This window comes from Balaenoptera ricei, chromosome 3 (genome assembly GCF_028023285.1).
Source record: "Balaenoptera ricei isolate mBalRic1 chromosome 3, mBalRic1.hap2, whole genome shotgun sequence".
NCBI classification, from domain to species: Eukaryota; Metazoa; Chordata; class Mammalia; order Artiodactyla; family Balaenopteridae; genus Balaenoptera; species Balaenoptera ricei.
In genome coordinates this window covers 181,619,857-181,637,922 of record NC_082641.1, presented here as the reverse complement: position 1 = coordinate 181,637,922, position 18,066 = coordinate 181,619,857, and the positions used below count along the sequence as shown (strand labels likewise).

General features: G+C 51.2%; 1 protein-coding gene across 1 annotated transcript; it reads left to right on the top strand.

Annotated features, from left to right (window-relative positions):
* The first annotated feature begins 10,755 nt into the window (after positions 1-10,755).
* On the top strand, positions 10,756-16,574 carry SLC39A3 (solute carrier family 39 member 3). Its single transcript, XM_059919914.1, has 4 exons — positions 10,756-10,872; positions 11,490-11,605; positions 12,341-12,679; positions 15,645-16,574. The coding sequence occupies exons 3-4, from the start codon at positions 12,470-12,472 to the stop codon at positions 16,377-16,379; spliced, it is 945 nt and encodes a 314-aa protein (XP_059775897.1). The 5' UTR covers positions 10,756-10,872; positions 11,490-11,605; positions 12,341-12,469; the 3' UTR covers positions 16,380-16,574.
* The last annotated feature ends 1,492 nt before the right edge of the window (positions 16,575-18,066 follow it).

The window sequence follows — 18,066 nt, the reverse complement described above, 5'->3', positions numbered from 1 at the left end:
ATTGACTCTCTCGTAGTTCTAGAAGCCAGAAGCATGAAATCAGTTTGTCCAGTCCCAAAGCAAGGTGTCACAGGGCAGAGCTCCCACCAGACGCTCCAGAGGGGAAGCCTTCCTGTCTCCCCCAGCTTCTGGGGGCTGCGGTGTCCTGGGCTTGTGGCCGCATCACCCTAGTCTCTGCCTCTGTCTTCACCTGGCCTCTCCCCTTTTGTCTGTGTTGAATCTCCCTCTTCCTCCTTCTTATAACAGCCCTTGTGATGACACTGGACCACCCCTCGGGTGAGCCAGGATCATTCCCATCTCAAGGTCCTTAATTTAAGCCCACCTGCGAAGTCCCTTTTGCCATATAAGGTACCATACTCACACGTTCCAGAGATTAAGACATGGACATCTCTGGGGCTCGATAGTCTTCCACAACCACCCCCCTCCCCGCCATGGCCACTTGCTTCCTCAAAGCCAGCAGGGGAGAGAGAATCTAGAGGGAGTCAGCTAGCAGGACAGAATCTTAGGTACCATGATGGAATCTTGGGAATGGCAGTCATCACCTATACTGTTGGTTAGAAGTGAGTCGCAGGTCTCGTCCACACCTGATGGGAGGGGATTACGCAGGGCATGACCACCAGGAGGTGGGGGTTATTGGGGTGCCTTAGAGCCTTCCACCACAGGCTTGAGCTTGGCCAAGTCTTCCAGCCAACCAGAGGGACCTGATTGCCTAGCCTTGCAGCCTCCATAAAGGGCTGTCACAGTCAAAAGTGAATCGGCAGGTCCCAGGTCTGGCAGGAGTCCCGGCATCTTGGGTCTTCACTGACCCTCCCCCCCACCAACCTGGCTCACCTCCACATGGGTCCCAATTTACATCAATCCATTTGAGCAAGAATTCTTCAGAAAGGAGAGAGAAAAATCCCAGCATCCTTCTAAGGCTTTACAAACCTTCTAGAACGTGTTTTCGGCAAAATCTTAAAGCTTCATGGCGCCAGTTAAGCCTGTTTCCTCCTTGTCTGTGATTAGCAACGATTGGCTGGTGGCCCCCAGCTCAGAGGGGAGGATTAAGTGGTCCCCACCTGGGCCAAAATCATCTGAGAATCCTTATCACTGGTACCTGCATCCCACCCCCATAAACTCTGACAATTCACCTAGGGTGGTGATTGTCCGCAGGGGTAACCCTGCCTTCCCAGGGGAAACTGGGCGATATCTGGAGATATTTTTGGATGTCAGGACTCAGAGATGCTCCTGGCATCAAGTGGGTAGGGACCAGGGATGCTGCTCAACATCCCACAGGGTTTGAGAACTACTGGTCCAGTCTATGTAGTCTCCTGACTTTATTAAGCCAGCCCCCTACTGGTTCTGCATTTTAAACAAGCATCTCAGGGGACTGGGACACACCTGTTTGGAGAAGCCCACGTTGAGAAGCACCGGTGGGCACAGGAATAGGAGCTGTATCTTCCAGGAGCATCTACCTATGCCCCTTAGGTCTTCCCAAACGATCTGTGTTCCTTCTCTCCCATCCTGTGTGTCCATCGCTGGGAGGCCCTACAGAGCCTCTTCCAAACTGACCCCACACCCAGTCTAAGTGTTCAGGAAAGATCCAGAAATTCTCTGTTTTGGAACCGCTGGAAGTGTGGGGAAGAGGGAAAGGGAAAAAAAACCAAAAAAAAAAAAGGAGTAATTGTCAACAACTCATCCCAGAAGCCCAGAAGCCAGCAGCTTCTCTATGTAACTTGATGAGTTGTGTATCACGGAGAATCACTGCTTGATCCCACATGAGTTAGAAATAGGATATTTCTGAATATTGCTGTCAGAAGTGCATTGAGTTAAAAAAAAAAAAGGCAATTAAACATAGATTTAGCATAAGTCGTGCCTTGGAGAAAGCTTCCAGGAATAGGTTGAGCCTTGAGATGTAAGGCAGCTGCTGCTACTGTTGATGGGGTTAGAAAGGCTCCGTTCTCTGCATTTCCACACCCTTGGTGCATAATTCCTAGGAGCAAGACTGCAAATCTCACCCATATTACGTCCCGTGAAGCAACAAGGTGGAAACAAGGTTTGTCTCTCTCTTTCACAGAAGCAGGGGGTATCACCCGGGGGGCAATTCTGCCCCCTAAAGACACCAGGTGAGGGACTCTCCTGGTGGTCCAGGGATTAAGAATCCGCCTTCCAATGCAGGGGACATGGGTTCGATCCCTGGTCAGGGAACTAAGATTCCTACATGCTGCGGGGCAACTAAACCCACACACTGCAACTCCTGAGCGCTGGAGCCACAACTAGAGAGCCTGCCACAGCTAGAGAGCCCATGCACTCTGGAGCCCGTGTGCCACAGTGAAAGATCCCGAGTGCCACAACTAAGACCCGACGCAGCCAAGAATAAAATAAATAAATATTAAAAAAAAAAAGACACCAGGTGATGTCTGGGGGGACCTCTGTGGTTGTCATAGTGGGGACCAGGGGTACTGCTCCACACCCCACGGTGTCCAGGACGGCACTCCCGCCCCAGAGAATGACCGGGCCTTGAAAATCAGCAGTGCCAAGGCTGAGAAGCGATGTCCTGCAGTATTACCAACACACAGTAGGCCCTAGATAAATGTGTCAAAGAAACAAATATACCAAACAGTTTTGCCACCAGCAAAAATGTATAATTTATTCAGGGGAACTCCCTGGCGGTCCAATGGTTAGGACTCCCTGCTTACACTGAGGAGGGCCCAGGTTCAATCCCTGGTTGGGGAACCAAGATCCCCCAAGCTGGGCAGAGTGGCTAATAATAATAATTATTATTATTATAATTATTTGTTCACTGGCTCCAGAGTGCCCCTGTATCTTTTCAGCAAAGATTTCATCCCAACCTAGGTAACTTGGAAACCCCAAACTGAGTTGGCTTCCCCACCCGACCCGACCCCTCCCCCAAATCGACCCCAGCCCTGCAAAATCAGTTATTTCAAAGTCAGAGCACACACCGAGTCCTCCGGACGTGGCCCCCGTAGATGAGGAGCTGAGGCCACCAGGGGGCGCGCCAGCGCCGCTGCCTCCCCGACGGTGCCGCCTCCATCCCTGCGGGCCGCGCGCAGCATCAGGACCAGAAAGAACAAGGCTGAGTCTAACCCTGAAACCACCCGGGCTTGAGCCTAGAAACGGCCTGCGTCCTAGAGACTGGGGTTGCGCGTTTAGAGCTGATTCCCCTTTCAGAATTTTAAGTCCTCCTCACCAGGGATGTTTTGTGAGGCTTTGTGCTGTGGTAGGGCTGCCATCCTGCATTGCATGATGGGATATGGGGTCAGAGATGGGCTCAGAGAATGTGAATCCCTTCGGGGGTGAGGTTGAGGGTACCAACCACAAATTCTGCTCAGCTCACGCTGTTCCCAGGTCTTTGTAAGCTCCTGCAGACTTAGGGTGTCCATCCTTCTCTCTCGCTCTCATGACTGTGCTTCCTAATTTTTTTTATCAAAGTGTAACATACAGGCACGAAAGTGCACACATTATAAGCAAAGAGCTCAATGAATTTTCACAAAGGGAGCACCCCGCAACCCCCCACCCCTTGTCATTGGCACCCAGACCAAGAACAGACCCCACGACCCCCAAAGGATAAGACCTCCACTCATGACCCCCAAAGGATAACGCTGCCCCAGTGTCTATGCCAGGGGTTAGTTTTGCCTGTTTTTGAAACGTAAACAGATGGAATCTATGAAAGGTAAAACCAGAAAGATGGCAGAAGAAAATATAGAATAGGGACTTCCCTGGTGGTCCAGTGGTTGACTCCACGCTTCCACTGCAGGGGGCATGGGTTCGATCCCTGGTCAGGGAACTAATATCCCACATGCTGCATGGCAAGACATATATATATATAAATATATAAATATGATTTGAGGCAGGCAAAATTTTCTTGAAGAGAACACAGAAAAGCACTGTGGTAGTTAATTTTATGTGTGCACTTGGCTAGACCACAGCATCCAGACATTTGGTCAAATACCAGCCTAGATGTTGCTGGGGAGGTATTTTTAGATGAGATTAACATTTAAATCAGTCAACTTTGGGTAGAAAATATAAGATGGATGGCTAGTGGGAAGCTGCTGCATAGCACAGAGAGATCAGCTCGGTGCTTTGTGATGACCTAGAGGGGTGGGATAAGGAGGGTGGGAGGGAGGCTCAAGAGGGAGGGGATATGGGGATGTATGTACACATATAGCTGATTCACTTTGTTGTACAGCAGAAATTAACATAACATTGTAAAACAATTATGCTCCAATAAAGACGTAAAGAAATAAAACTTTGGATAGAGAGATAACCCTCTAGAATGCGGGTGGGTCACATCTAATTAGTTGAAGGCCTTACGAGAAAAGACTGAGGTCTCCCCAGAGAAGAGGGAATTCTGCCTCCAGACACCCTTGGGACTCAAGCTGCAATGTCAACTCTTCACTGGGTCTCCAGCCTGTCAGCCTGCCCTGCAGATTTCAGACATGCCAGCCCACATGATTGCATGACCCAATTCCATAAAGTAAATTCCTCTCTCTCTCTGTCTCTGTCTCTCTCTCTCTCTATATATATATAGATAGATAGGCATCTTATATTGGTTCTGTTTCTTTGGAGAACCCTGACTAATACAAGCTCTAACCATACATTAAGCTCTAACCATACATTAAAAAAAAAAATCAACAAATTGGACTGCCTTAAAAGAGAGAGGAAAGGTGAGCCATTGAATGCGTGAAGGCATTTGCAATATATACTTGACAAAAATATAAAGTACTCCTAAGAATCAATAAGAAAAAGAGAAGTAACCCAATTTTTTAAACGGGCAAAACAGAAAGGCATTTCAAAAACCAGGATATGCAACTGACCAATAAACACATGAAAAGGGACACAATTTCATTAGCCATGAGGGGAACACTAATTAAAACCATAATGTGAGGGACTTCCCTGGCAGTCCAGTGGTTAAGACTCCGCGCTCCCAATGCAGGGGGCCCGGGTTCGATCCTTGGCCCGGGAACTAAGATCCCACATGCTGCAACTAAGCCTGCACGGCCGCAACTAGAGAAGCCCGAGCACCACAAAGAAGAGCCCGTGCACCGCCACAGAGACCCAGTGCAGCCAAAATTAAAAAACAAAACAAAAACCATAATGTGAGATGATTGCACCAGAATAGCTAAAATGAAAAGACAAAAACAAGTGTTATTCATCACAAAAGTGCATTGGGGGTCTCCAAGACTCAGCAATGATCGTCCTCATGGCTGTGGTTTACGAGAAGATATGAAGCAAAATCAGCAGAGGGAAAAGGCTTGGGGTGGGGTCTGGGGGACCAGGCACAAGCCTTCAGAGCCCTTTCCCAATGGAGTCCCACAGGATGCACTTAATTCCTGCTAAACGAGACGTGACAGCACGAGTGGGGTGTGGTTCCCAAGGAGGCTCACGGAGACCTGGTGCCTGGGGTTCTCTCTGGGGAGGGGGGTCTGTGCTCTCAGGCACCTCTGCCCAGCACAGCCGAGGCCCCAGACTCTAGGAGGACAGCAGGTGTTCAGCGTAAACCACGTGTTTGCACAGACAGTGTAGAGACAGGGAGCCCCCTCCCCAATGACTGAGGGTGGCAGGTGCCCCCAGAGTCCAGTTCCAGATGCTGCTGAGGGCCTTTGCAAACACAAAAATCTTAAGCCTGCTGTGTTAACTCTTTTCTGCACCAAAAGGGACAAGCCAGCTGTATATGAAGTTCTAAAGCTGAGCGTTTGGATACCCTAGAAACCCTGGATGTACAATTCCCCGCCCCAGGGTTGTATGCCCAACAGCAACGTGCATGAATGGCCACCCAGCGGCCGGCAGAGGAAGGTTGGGAGCAGTGCCATCAGAAACTACCCTGTCGAGCAACCATGGCAGAATGGCGGTTGCTTGGGAGACGGGGGTGGGGAAGGGCAGGAGGACATTTTTTCCAGGGGGTGTAGTTTATGTTCACTATCTTGATTGTGAGGATGGTTTCACAGGTGTGTACATGTATCAACACTTATCAAATTGTATACTTGGAATATCTATTGTTTACTGTACGTCAGTTACACCTCAATAAAGCTGTTCAGATGGTGGGCTTTTTTTTGTTGTTTTTTTTTGGCCGAGTCACTCGGCATGCGAGATCTTAGTTCCCTGACTAGGGATGGCACCCGTTCCCCCTGCAGTGGAAGTGCGGAGTCTTAACCACTGGACCGTCAGGGAAGTCCCTGTTCAGATGATTTTATTTCCTATTTCTGTGATTATCTGTATGGCTTGAGCATATTTTCCTATATGTATTCACCTCTTGTATTTGTTCTCCTGAGAATTGTCTGTTCCTTCCCTTCCCTTCCCATTTTTATTTTTTATTTATTTAAAAAAGAATAAATTTATTTATTTTTGGCTGCGTTGTGTCTTCGTTGTTGTGCACGGGCTTTCTCTAGTTGAGGCGAGCGGGGGCTACTCTTCGTTGCGGTGCGTGGGCTTCTCATTGCGGTGGCTTCTCTTGTCGCAGAGCATGGGCTCTAGGCGTGCCGACTTCAGTAGTTGGGGCACTTGGACTCAGTAGTTGTGGCACACGGGCTTAGTTGCTCCGCGGCATGTGGGATTTTCTCGGACCAGGGATCGAACCTGTGTCTCCTGCATTGGCAGGCGGATTCTTAACCACCGCGCTACCAGGGAAGTCCCTCCCTTCCTACTTTCATTTTAGGATGTTTACTTGCTATCAAAAGCTCGGTCTCATCTATTATCAACATTTCCTCCTGGCCTATCACTTGTCTTTTTATCCCATTCATAGAGTCTTTCACTATGGGAGATTTTTGAAGTATTCAATGTAGTCAGATTTGTCAGTATTTTTTTTTTTTTTATTGTACTTTGACAGTACCTGCTCTTAGGTAGGTCCTGGCGTCTAGGAAGCTTTCAAAAATATGTCTGAATGAATAAAAGCCCAAAGCTTTGCAGCTTCTTCTCTGAGCAGTCTCATGCTCTAAAGAATTATGAATAAATATTGCACATTACGAATTCTCCTATAGGAGGGAGTCATCCTGTGGGCACTTACCTGGTGTGCTGTTATTATGGACGATCTTTTTTGTTATTGTTGTGAATTACGGAAAACAGAAAAAGAGTCAAGTCACTCTGTGTTTAATAATAAAAATAGCTACCACACAAAATACAATGGAACACTACTCAGCTGTGAAAAAGAACGAAATAATGCCATTTGCAGCAACATGGATGGACCTAAGATTATCATACTAAGTGAAGTAAGTCAGACAGAGAAAGACAAATACCGTATGATATCACTTATATGTGGAATCTAAAATGTGACTCCATTGAGCTTATCTACAAAACAGAAACAGACTTACAGACATAGAAAACAGATTTGTGGTGGCCAAGACGGGGAGGGGCAGGGGAGGGTTGGATTGGGAGTTTGGGATTAGCAGATACAAACTATTATAGATAGGATGGATAAACAACAATGTCCTACAGTATAGCACAGGGAACTATATTCAGTATCCTGTGATAAACCATAATGGAAAAGAATATGAAGAAGAATGTATATATATGTATAACTGCGTCACTTTGCTGTACAGCAGAAATTAACACAACACTGTAACTAATAAGGACCTACTGTATAGCACAGGGAACTCTACTCAATACTCCGTAATGACCTATATGGGAGTAGAATCTAAAAAAGAGTGGATATACGTATATGTATAACTGAGTCACTTTGCTGTACAGCAGAAACTAACACAACATTGCAAATCAACTATACACCAATAAAAATTAATTTAAAAAACATTGTAAATCAACTATACTTCAATTTAAAAAATAGCTACCATATATTGCATGCTTATAATGAAGCAAGCTCCGTGCAGGCAGAAAGTGACATTAAACGTTAAGAACTCATAGACATCTCATACTTAACCTCTGAAAAGCCAGACTTAGACTCTTGACTCCTCCAATGTCTGTGCCTCCTCCACTCTTTCCTATTTTAGTGAATAACACCAGGATCCATCTAGTTACTCAAACTAGAAAACTAGAAGTCATTCCCGACACCTCCTACTCCTACGGCCCACAGACAAACCAGGACCAAGTCCTGTCAATTCACCCAAGATATTTTTCAAATTCATCCACTCCCTTCCACCTCCCACCTACACCTAAACTAGCATCAGTTCTTGCTCAAATGACCCAACTGGTCTCCCTGCCTTCATTCTCGCTCCCTTACAATCCTTTCTTTACACAGGACTCAGAATAACCTTAAAACATCAGTTGAATCACAACCTTCACCTTCTTAAAACTCTTCAATGAGTTTTCATCATTGACTCACATTCATCGATGGGGAAATTCAGATGCCTTAAAATGGTCTCTGGGACCGTCCTTGTCACTCACCAATATTCAGACAGCCTGGCTTTCCAGTTCCTCCAATATCGCAAGCTCCTTTCTACTTTTGCATCAAACATCCTCTCTTCACCCCTTACTTCTCACTGCTCTTTATTTGATTAACACAGAACTGTCTCTCTCTCTCTTTTTTTTTTTTTCTTCATGACACTTAGTACAACCTACAGTTTTCCCTTTACATATATGTATTGGTTATCTTTTTTTTTGATGTGAACCATTTTTAAAGTCTTTATTGAATTTGTTACAATGTTGCTTCTGGCATGTGGGATCTTAGCTCCCCAACCAGGGATTGAACCCGTACCCCCCCACACTGGAAGGCAAAGTCTTAACCCTTGGACCAGCAGGGAAGTTCCTGTATTGGTTATCTTTTGCTGCATAACAAATTCCCCCAAAACTTAGTGGCTTACGATAACAACGTTTATTATCTCATAGTGTCTGTGGGTCAGGAATCCAGGTTCACTTAGCTGAGTCCTCAGCTTCAGGGTCCCTCAGAGGCTTCAATCAAAGTGTCCACTGGGCATCAGTCCTCTGAATGCCCAATGGGAGCAGGATCCCCCTCCAAGATCACTCGTGGTCATTGGCAGGATTTACTTCCTTGTAGGCTCTTGTGCCAAAGGTCTCAGCTGTTGGCTGGAGGTCATCCTCACTTTCTTGCAATGTGGGCATCTTCAGCATCTCAGCTTGCTTTATCAAAGCACGAAAGCAAAAAGGCAATAGAGAGAGTTGTCTAGGAAGACAGAAGTCAGTCTTCTGAAACCTAATCATGGAAATGACATCCCATCACTTGACAATATCCTATTTGTTGGAATCAAGTCGCTGGGTGCAGCCCAGGCTCAAGGAGAGGGGATTATACGAGGACATGAATCCTAGGATGTTGGGATCATTTGGAACCATCTTAGAAGTCTGCCTAATAATATGCTATTATTTCATTAATACTTGTCTCTCCCACTAGACTTTGAACTGTGAGGGCATGGGCTTTTTCACTCCATTTTATTAAAATTTTCAAAAATTGTGATGAGATATACATAACATTAAATTTACCATTTTAACCGTCTTTAAGTGTACAGCTCAGTGGCATTAAGTACATTCACATGGTTGTGCAACCATCCCCATCATCCATCTCCAGAACTTTCTCATCTTCCCAAACTGAAACTCTGTCCCCAGGAAACAATGACTCCCCACCCCCTCCCTCAGCCACTGGCCCCCACCATCTACTTTCTGTCTCTGTGGATTTGACTAATCTAGGGACCTCCTATGAGTGGGATTACACAGTATTTATCCTTTTGTGACTGTCTTATTTCACTTAGCCTGATGTCTTCCAGGTTCATCCATATTGTAGCATTCTCCACTTTATTCTTAGCAACTTTCCCTATGCCTGGCTCATGGTAGGCTGACAATAAGATTTTGGTTAACAAATGAATACAGTCCTCTCTTTCATAAGTCTGGTTGCTTTTATGGGGCAGTGGATCAAGCCATTTTTTAAAAAAATGTCTCCTTCTCCTCACCTAAAAAATATCCGTTTGACCCAGCAATTCCACTCCTGGGTACACATCCTTAAAAAAAAAAACCTAAAATAGCAATCCACCACCCAGCACTCCTCTTTTTTTAAAAATATATTTTAATTTTATTGGAGTATAGTTGATTTACAATGTTGTGTTAATTTCAGGTGTACAGCAAAGTGATTCAGTTATACATATACATATATTCATTCTTTTTAAGATTCTTTTCTCATATAGGTTATCACAGAATATTGAGTAGAGTTCTCTGTGCTATACAGTAGGTCCTTATTGGTTATCTATCTTATGTATAGTAGTGTGTGTGTGTTCATCCCAAGCCACCTCCCAGCACCCTGATAACCTTTACTGGGCTCTATTATTCCAGAGCGCTTGTCACCTTCTGACATAATTTTATTACTTATTATGTTTGTCGATTTTCTGTCTTCTCCTAGAACGTAAGCTCCAAAAGGGGAGAGATCCTTGTTTTGTTGACAGATGTTCTCCTAGAAAAGGTCCTGGTACATAGGAAGCAGAGATGTTGAACGGATAAATCTGCATCTTAAACCGACGGGAAGGGCATCAGGAGCGAGGACGCTCCGAGAGAGACAGTCACCCGTAGCAAATCGTTTTCTGACAATGGCCAAACCTCGATCCGAACGGGATTCAGCACCTGGAACCCCTGGACAGCTCTGGAAGCCAGACGCTGACGGAACCATTCCCCTAGGGTCGGAGTTTCCCGCCGGAGCCGCCCGGTGCCTGTACCCGCCGCTCTGAGGGAGGAAACTACTTTCCCTTGCCGGTAGGAGAGGTGGAGTCGCGGGGTGAGTGGCAGCCGTAATAGCCAATGGCATGGAGAACTTGGCCCGCTGCGATTGGGGCGGCCAATGGGCAGGGGCGTGGGCGGGGCGTGGGCAGCTGCGCGCCGAGCCGGGGCTAGACCGGGAGCGCTGCAGTGGGGTCGACACGGCGTGGCGGTTGAGCGGCGGGCGGCTCCGGCGGGCGGCTCCGGCGGGCGGGCGAGGACCTGGCGGAGGTACGTGTGGGCCGGGCCTGGGCGGGGCTGGGGGCGGGGGCGGCCCGGGGCCTGGCGGGCTCTGCCGCCTGTTAGCCGAGGCCCCGCCTTTACTGGCGATCTGTGTGATTTGCGTCCGGCTCCGCCAGCGGAGCGCGACTTGTCCCCTCTCGAGCGGGGCGCCCAATGCAGCGCGGGACACACAGAAGGCGCTCAGTAAGTGCTGAGTGAAAGGATGAATGAATGAGCCCGTCCCCGCTGCCCAGCCCCATCAGCCCCCGGTTTGAGGGCGTCCAGGCCACCCTCACCCCCACTCCACAGACTGGGGCATCCCGACACTCGGCAGGTATTTATTGGGCGCCTACTGTACCTGGCTCTGGGCTGAGGAAGACACACTCCCTGCTCCCGTGGAAGTCGCAGCCCAGGGCGAGTGATGACATTCAGGGACTTTGAATTATGTAGTTCCCTGTAGCTCCAGTGATGCCAGGGGGCGGGGTAGGAGACCCCTCTCCACTGGTGGCATCTGAGCTGACATGGGGACGCGGGCAGTGAGAATTGGGAGGTTGGGGAGAAAGCCTAAGGACAGGGGAGCAGCCGCGGTCCCTCATTCTAATGGTAACATTTTCGGGTCTATCTAGGGCGAGATCTGCTTTACTTTGGCTCATTGAGTCCCCGTAAAGAGGTCCACATGCTTCAGCTCATCCGTTTGTTCAGCCAGCGGTTACTGAGCATCTGTTCTGCGCCAGGCCTTGCGGTGGGTACAAGGGATGCCATTTAGGGCAGGGGGAAGCCCTCCTGAGGGACTGAAAGACAAGCATCATTGGAAGGTCAGGGGAGAGAAGTGGTCCAGGCCTAGAGAACAACAGGTGCAAAGGCCCTGAGGCGGGAATGGGCTTGCCGGTGCAAAGGCCCTGAGGCGGGAATGGGAATGGGGAGGTGGAGCCCGAGCTGATGGTGCAGAGCCTTTGCCTCAGGGTAAAGCCTTTGGATTTTGTGTAAGGGCGGTGGGACCCAGAACATTCTGCAACAATGGAAATGTTCTCTGTCTGTGCTGTCCAGTACGGCAGCTGCTAGACTCAAGTGGCTATGGAACACTTGAAATGTGGGTAGCGCAACTGAGGAGCTGAATTCTACATTTTATATAAATTTTTTTTTAATTAAAATAATTTTTTTTGGCCGCGCCACATACAGGATCTTAGTTCCCCAACCAGGGATCGAACTCGTGCCCCCCGCAGTGGAAGCGCGGAGTCCTAACCACTGGACCGCCAGGGAATTGCCTACATTTTATTTAATTTTAATTAACTTACACAGACACACGTGGCTAGCGACTGCCGTGTTGGACAGTGCAGCCGTGGAGAATTTTCTGCAAGAGACAGGGACGTGTGCTAGGCCTGGAATGGGGTGAAGTACTGGGGGTGATGGGCTTGGTTGCTCTAGCTGGTCAGATAACCAATCCAACAGCTGACGCGGTTGCCCCTGACATTCACAGTGGCTGGACTGAGGCATGAGCCCCTGGCTGCGTGGCTGGGCCCCGTAGCACATCGTGGGAGGGGAGTGTGCGCCCACACATGGTTTGGCCCTGCAGTGACCGGTGACCGGAGCAGCCCGGGCCGCCGCCATGGTGAAGTTGTTGGTAGCCAAAATCCTTTGCATGGTGGGCGTGTTTTTCTTCATGCTGCTGGGCTCCCTGCTCCCCGTGAAGATCATCGAGACGGATTTTGAGAAGGCCCATCGTTCGAAAAAGATCCTCTCACTCTGCAACACCTTCGGAGGAGGGGTCTTTCTGGCCACATGCTTCAATGCTTTACTGCCGGCTGTGAGGGAAAAGGTAAGGCTCCCTGGGGTGGTAGCAGCAGCCCTTGGCACCTTGTGGCCAATCGTCTCTGGTGCCTTTTGTTTTTTCTTTCCTTTTATTTTTTTTTGTAACTGAGATATAGTTGTTGTGTTTTTGTTTTTCTTTTTCTTTTGGCTGTGCTGCGTGGCTTGCAGGATCTTAGTTCTCTGACCACGGACTGAACCCGGGCCCTCAGCAGTGAAAGCACAGAGTCCTAACCACTGGACAGCCAGGGAATTCCCTAATTGAGATATAGTTGATGTACAATATTGTATAAGTTACAGGTGTGCAACATAGTGATTCACAGTTTTTAAAGATTGTACTCCATTTATATTATTATAAACTATTGGCTATATTCCCTGTGGTGTACAGTATATCTTTGTAGCTTATTTATTTTGTACATAATAGTTTGTACTTCTTAATCCCCTACCCTTATCTTGCCCCTCCCCATCTCTGGTGCTTTTCAACCCTGATACCAAGCTCGGGGCCTTGACACTATAAGGGTGACAGGAAGTAGAAAATGAATTTGCTGTGTGACCATGAGTTGGTTGCGTCTCTTCTCTGGGTCTTATCTGGTAAACAAGGGGTTTGAACTAGACCTAGGGTTCCCAGCTGGTGGGCTCATCAGCCATTACTTGACCAGACCACCTGCCCCGGACACATGCACTTTGTCTTGAAGCTGGCGATTGTGGCCTCTCTTCAACTCCTGTATCAGTTAGCTACTGCTGCGTAACAAATTATAACAAACTTAGCATCTTAAAACAACACATGTTTATTCCTACACAGTTTCTGTGGGTCAGCAGTCTGGGAACCACTTGGCTGGGTCCTCTGCTGCCGGCTCTCATGAGGCTGCAATCAAGGTATCTGGTGGGCTGTGGTCTCATCTAAAGGTTTGACTGGGGATGGATTGGCCTCTGAGCCAATGTGGTTGTAAGGCGGGTTCAGTTCCTTCCTGGCTGTCAGACTGAGGGCCCAGTGTCTCCCTGGCTGTTGGTTGGGAGCCACCCTCAGTCCCTGGCCACACTGTGCCATTTGCTTTATCCACAAGCCCCATCCTGTGCCTGGACTCCTGATGTTGAGGGCTGGGAGGTGTTTTATGCTGCTAAGCTTGCGTTCCTCTGTTACACAGCGCGGGAAACTTGTGCACTTGGCGTCGGTGAGGATGAGATCAGAGTCCTCTCTGACACCCTCTGCACCCGCCCCCCCCTGCCGTTTTCCACATTCCCGCAGTGCCACCCCTCCGGCCTGGACTGCTGCAATGACCTTGCCCCTCCCCATCCCCCTTCAGTGCTCGGGGCCCTCTCACTGTCCTCCCCAAACCACTCCTGGGCCGCGCCCCTGCCCCAGGCTCCCCACGCCTCAGTGGGCCAGGCCCCTCCTCCTGGCTGCCCGCCAGCCTCAGCCAGAGTGTCTGCCTCACGGTCTGGTGTGGCTGCCACTCACCATTCCGGCTGGTCAGGTTTCAGTGAATTGAAATCAAACCCACTTCAGCGTGCCAGTCCTCAGCCGCACCAGCCACATTTCAAGTCCTCGTGGGCCACGCGAGGCTAGCGGCTTCCATATCAGCACAGATAGAGGACATTTCCACCATCTGGAACGTTCTATGGGACAGTGCTGACTCAAGGATCTGACGAGGATGGCTGGATGTGCCGGCGAGCCTCATGCTCGTTCTCAGCACGTTCACCCAGGGGGGTGGAGAGGTGGGGGGCTCTGGAAACAGCCTCCGGGTGTGTGGAAGCCAGCCCCGTGCAGGCATCAGGGCCAGAAGCCCTGGCTGATATCCCAGTCTGGAGGCCAGAAGTCTGAGACCAAGGTGTCAGTGGGCTGGGTCCTCTGGCCGTGAGAGAGGGTCTATCCCGTGTCCCTCCCAGCTTGTGGGGATCGTCTGTGGTCCTTGGTCCCTTACCTTGTGGCTCCATCACCCCAGCTCTGCCTCCGTTGTCACACGGCCTCTCCCTGTGTGTCTCTCTTCTTCTGTCTCGGAAGGACACCTGTCATTGGATTAAAAGGACATCATCCTTATCCAGGATGATGTCATCTCAAGATCCTTATCTTATGAATGAATTTCCTGGGGTGGCCATAACAGAAGACCAGAGATGGGGGGCTTAAACAGCAGACACTTATTCTCTCCCAGGGCTGGAGGCTGCAAGTCCGAGACCAAGGTGCTGGCAGGGTTTGGTCCTCCTGAGGCCTCTCTCCTTGCTTTGTAGATGGCCACCTCTTGCTGTCTCTTCACATGATGGCTCTTCCTCTTCCTGTAAGGACAGCAGTCCTAGTGGATTAAGTCCACCCTCACAGCCTCCTTTTAACTGAATCACCTGTTTAAAGACCCTATCTCCAAGTATGGTTAGTTTTGTGGCACTAGGGGTTGGGAGACTTTTATACAGAAATTTCCTTTTGTTGGGGAGACACAATTCAGCCCATCACACCTCAGTTATATCTGCAAAGACCCTTCCAAATAAGGTCACATTCTGAGATTCCTGGTGGACATACCTTTTAGGGGTCATGATGCAGCCCACTACACTCTTTTTAAATTGGTTGACATAGTGGACATGACGTGAGGCCTAGTCCCTTTCTAATAGAGTTTTTATTTTTAAATATTTATTTATTTATTGACTGTGCTGGGTCTTAGTTGCGGCATGCAGACTTCTTAGTTGTGGCATGCAGACTTCTCAGTTGCGGCATGCATGTGGGATCTAGTTCCCCGACCAGGGATTGAACCCAGGTCCCCTGCATTGGGAGCGCAGAGTCTTACCCACTGGACCACCAGGGAAGTCCCTTCATTTTTAAATTCATCAAGGATGAGCCACCACTCCTCTTTAAGACCTGTATGATTTGGGTATTTCTGCTACTTGAGAGGTGACGTCTGAAGAACCTGTTGCGTGGGCAGCGGGGGTCTCGGCGGTCGCGCCTCTGAACCTCTCCCCGTCTCTTCCCCCTCTCGCGCCCTCTTCTCCAGCTCCAAAAAGTCCTGAGTCTTGGGCACATCAGCACCGACTACCCGCTGGCCGAGACCATCATGCTGGTGGGCTTCTTCATGACCGTCTTCCTGGAGCAGCTCGTCCTGACCTTCCGCAAGGAGAGGCCGGCCTTTATCGACCTGGAGACATTCAACGCCAGCTCGGACGTGGGCAGCGACTCAGAGTACGAGAGCCCCTTCATGGGTGGCTCGCGGGGCCACACGCTCTATGGGGAGCCCCACGCGCATAGCCACGGGCTGAGTGTCCAGGAGCTGTCGCGCTCCAGCCCCTTGCGGCTCCTCAGCCTGGTCTTCGCCCTGTCGGCCCACTCGGTCTTCGAGGGCCTGGCCCTGGGCCTGCAGGAGGAGGGGGAGAAGGTGGTCAGCTTGTTTGTGGGGGTGGCCATCCACGAGACGCTGGTGGCCGTGGCCCTGGGCATCAGCATGGCCAGGAGCGCCATGGCCCTGAGGGACGCTGCCAAGTTGGCCGTCACCGTGAGCGCCATGATCCCCCTGGGCATCAGCCTCGGCCTGGGCATCGAGAGTGCCCAGGGCGTGCCCAGCAGCGTGGCCTCCGTGCTGCTGCAGGGCCTGGCAGGCGGTACTTTCCTCTTCGTCACTTTCTTTGAGATCCTGGCCAAGGAGCTGGAGGAGAAGAGCGACCGGCTGCTCAAGGTCCTCTTCCTGGTGCTGGGCTACGCCGTCCTGGCGGGCATGGTCTTCCTCAAGTGGTGACCATCCCGCGCTGGGTGCCCGCCCCGCCCCCACCCAGCCGGAGCCTCGCCTCCCCCGAGGGTCCGAGCTCAGCTCCTGGGCTGCGCCTGCGCAGAGGGGCCGCTCGGGACTGCACTGAGCCCCAGATCCTACACCCCCAGCCCTGGGGCACCGCTACTACTTTTACAAATTCTTCTCTTAAAAGTATTCACCAAAGCTGTGTGGCCATGTCATCCACAGGCGTGGGGGTCTGGTGACTCGCAGGGGAGGTGGCCCCGGGCGTCCAGGTGGGGTCAGACCCAGACCCTCCCCACCCCTAAGCACCACCGGCTGTGGACGAGTGCGGGAGAGGCCAGCCTCTGTCCTCCGCAGCCCTGGCTACAGTGCCAGCGTCGTAGCCACCCCCCACGCCTTCCCTGGAGCCCTGCAGCGCGTGGTGGGCGTGTCCCCAGGGTGAGCAGAGGGTCCAGTCGCTGTCACGTGATGCCCTGAGGGGTTTCTGAAGGGAGTCCGCCAGCCAGGAGCCTCCATTCGTTCGCGGTTAGTGGGGGTGATGGGGCTGTGATTCCTGCCACCTGAGGCTGTGCTTCTGGGGAGACGGAGGTTCCAGGGATCTCGGAGCCGCCCTCTTCTTCCCTGCTTTCTGGTGCGGCCGCCCTGCCAGGAGAGGTTGCTCTCCAGGGGCTGGGGTTCTGGGCCGGGCTGAGCTGCTCGGCTCCCCGAGGCAACAGAGCCCCAGGGCTGCAGAGAGTGCGGGCAGGCCTGGGGCAGCTTGGCCACAGGGTCTCCAGAACAGGACGACTCCCACAGGCCAGGGTCAGGGGTCATGTGACTCAGCTTCCCCCGCCAGACACAAATGAAGCTAGGACCCCCCTCGGGGAGCGCAGGAGCCTAACAGCCCCGTGGGGCTGGCTGGCGCGAACCCTCCCCTCCGTGGCAACAAGCTCTGTTAGTGTAGTCATGGCAACCGGCTCCTGCTCCCGGGCTGAGCCAGGGCTGAGGGCCCTTCCGGGGGGACTTGACTGTGTCTGCCCCCAAGCCTGGAGGCGCGGCCTCGGCTTCCCCAGCTCCATCCCATTACTTACACCCTTCCTGTCTTCTCACTTGTCCACTCGGCCATGAGGCCCAGGCTCCTTCCTAGAACCTCTGATTTCCTTCCTCTCACTCACGGTCGCGGCCCAGACCCACACTGGGGAGACCAGCTGTGGCAGTGGGGCCGTCACAGCTTCCCGGCGAGGACGGGCCCCTCTGCCCCGTGGCCCTGGGTGCGGCGGGGCCTCCAGCCAGTCACTCCGGCCCGGTGGTGTTCCAGGAGCAGCTACTTGCTTGTCCCAGGGGGCGTCCCAGGTGCTGGCCTGCTGCCACCTGCCCAACTCCGCGGGCAGGAGAGCACATAACCTCCGCCACGGCCCCAGCCTCATTTGGTGTCGATATGGCTCTCAGGGGGCAGGGCCGTGTGTCCAAGGTCCCCCACTTCCACTCTGTTGGGCGCCCACCCCACCGCTGCTGGAAGTATTGGGCCCATTTCCAGGAACTTCTGTCTGGCTTTTGCCAGGACCCACGTCTGAATCCCGCATGGCCTGACCCTGTCCCCATGCTGGGAAAGTGACCCCTGTGGGCGTGGGACCATCACCTCCACCTTGTCCTAAACCCACCCTTGCTGGTGACCCCTGCCCCTACTTCACTCCACCTTCGCCCCGGGTGGGCG

Bases quoted from the DNA above. Each gene is read 5' to 3' on its own strand.
- SLC39A3 (XM_059919914.1), top strand. From the start codon at position 12,470: ATGGTGAAGTTGTTGGTAGCCAAAATCCTTTGCATGGTGGGCGTGTTT. The intron at 12,680-15,644 runs GTAAGGCTCCCT...CCTCTTCTCCAG, and splicing joins TGCCGGCTGTGAGGGAAAAG to CTCCAAAAAGTCCTGAGTCT.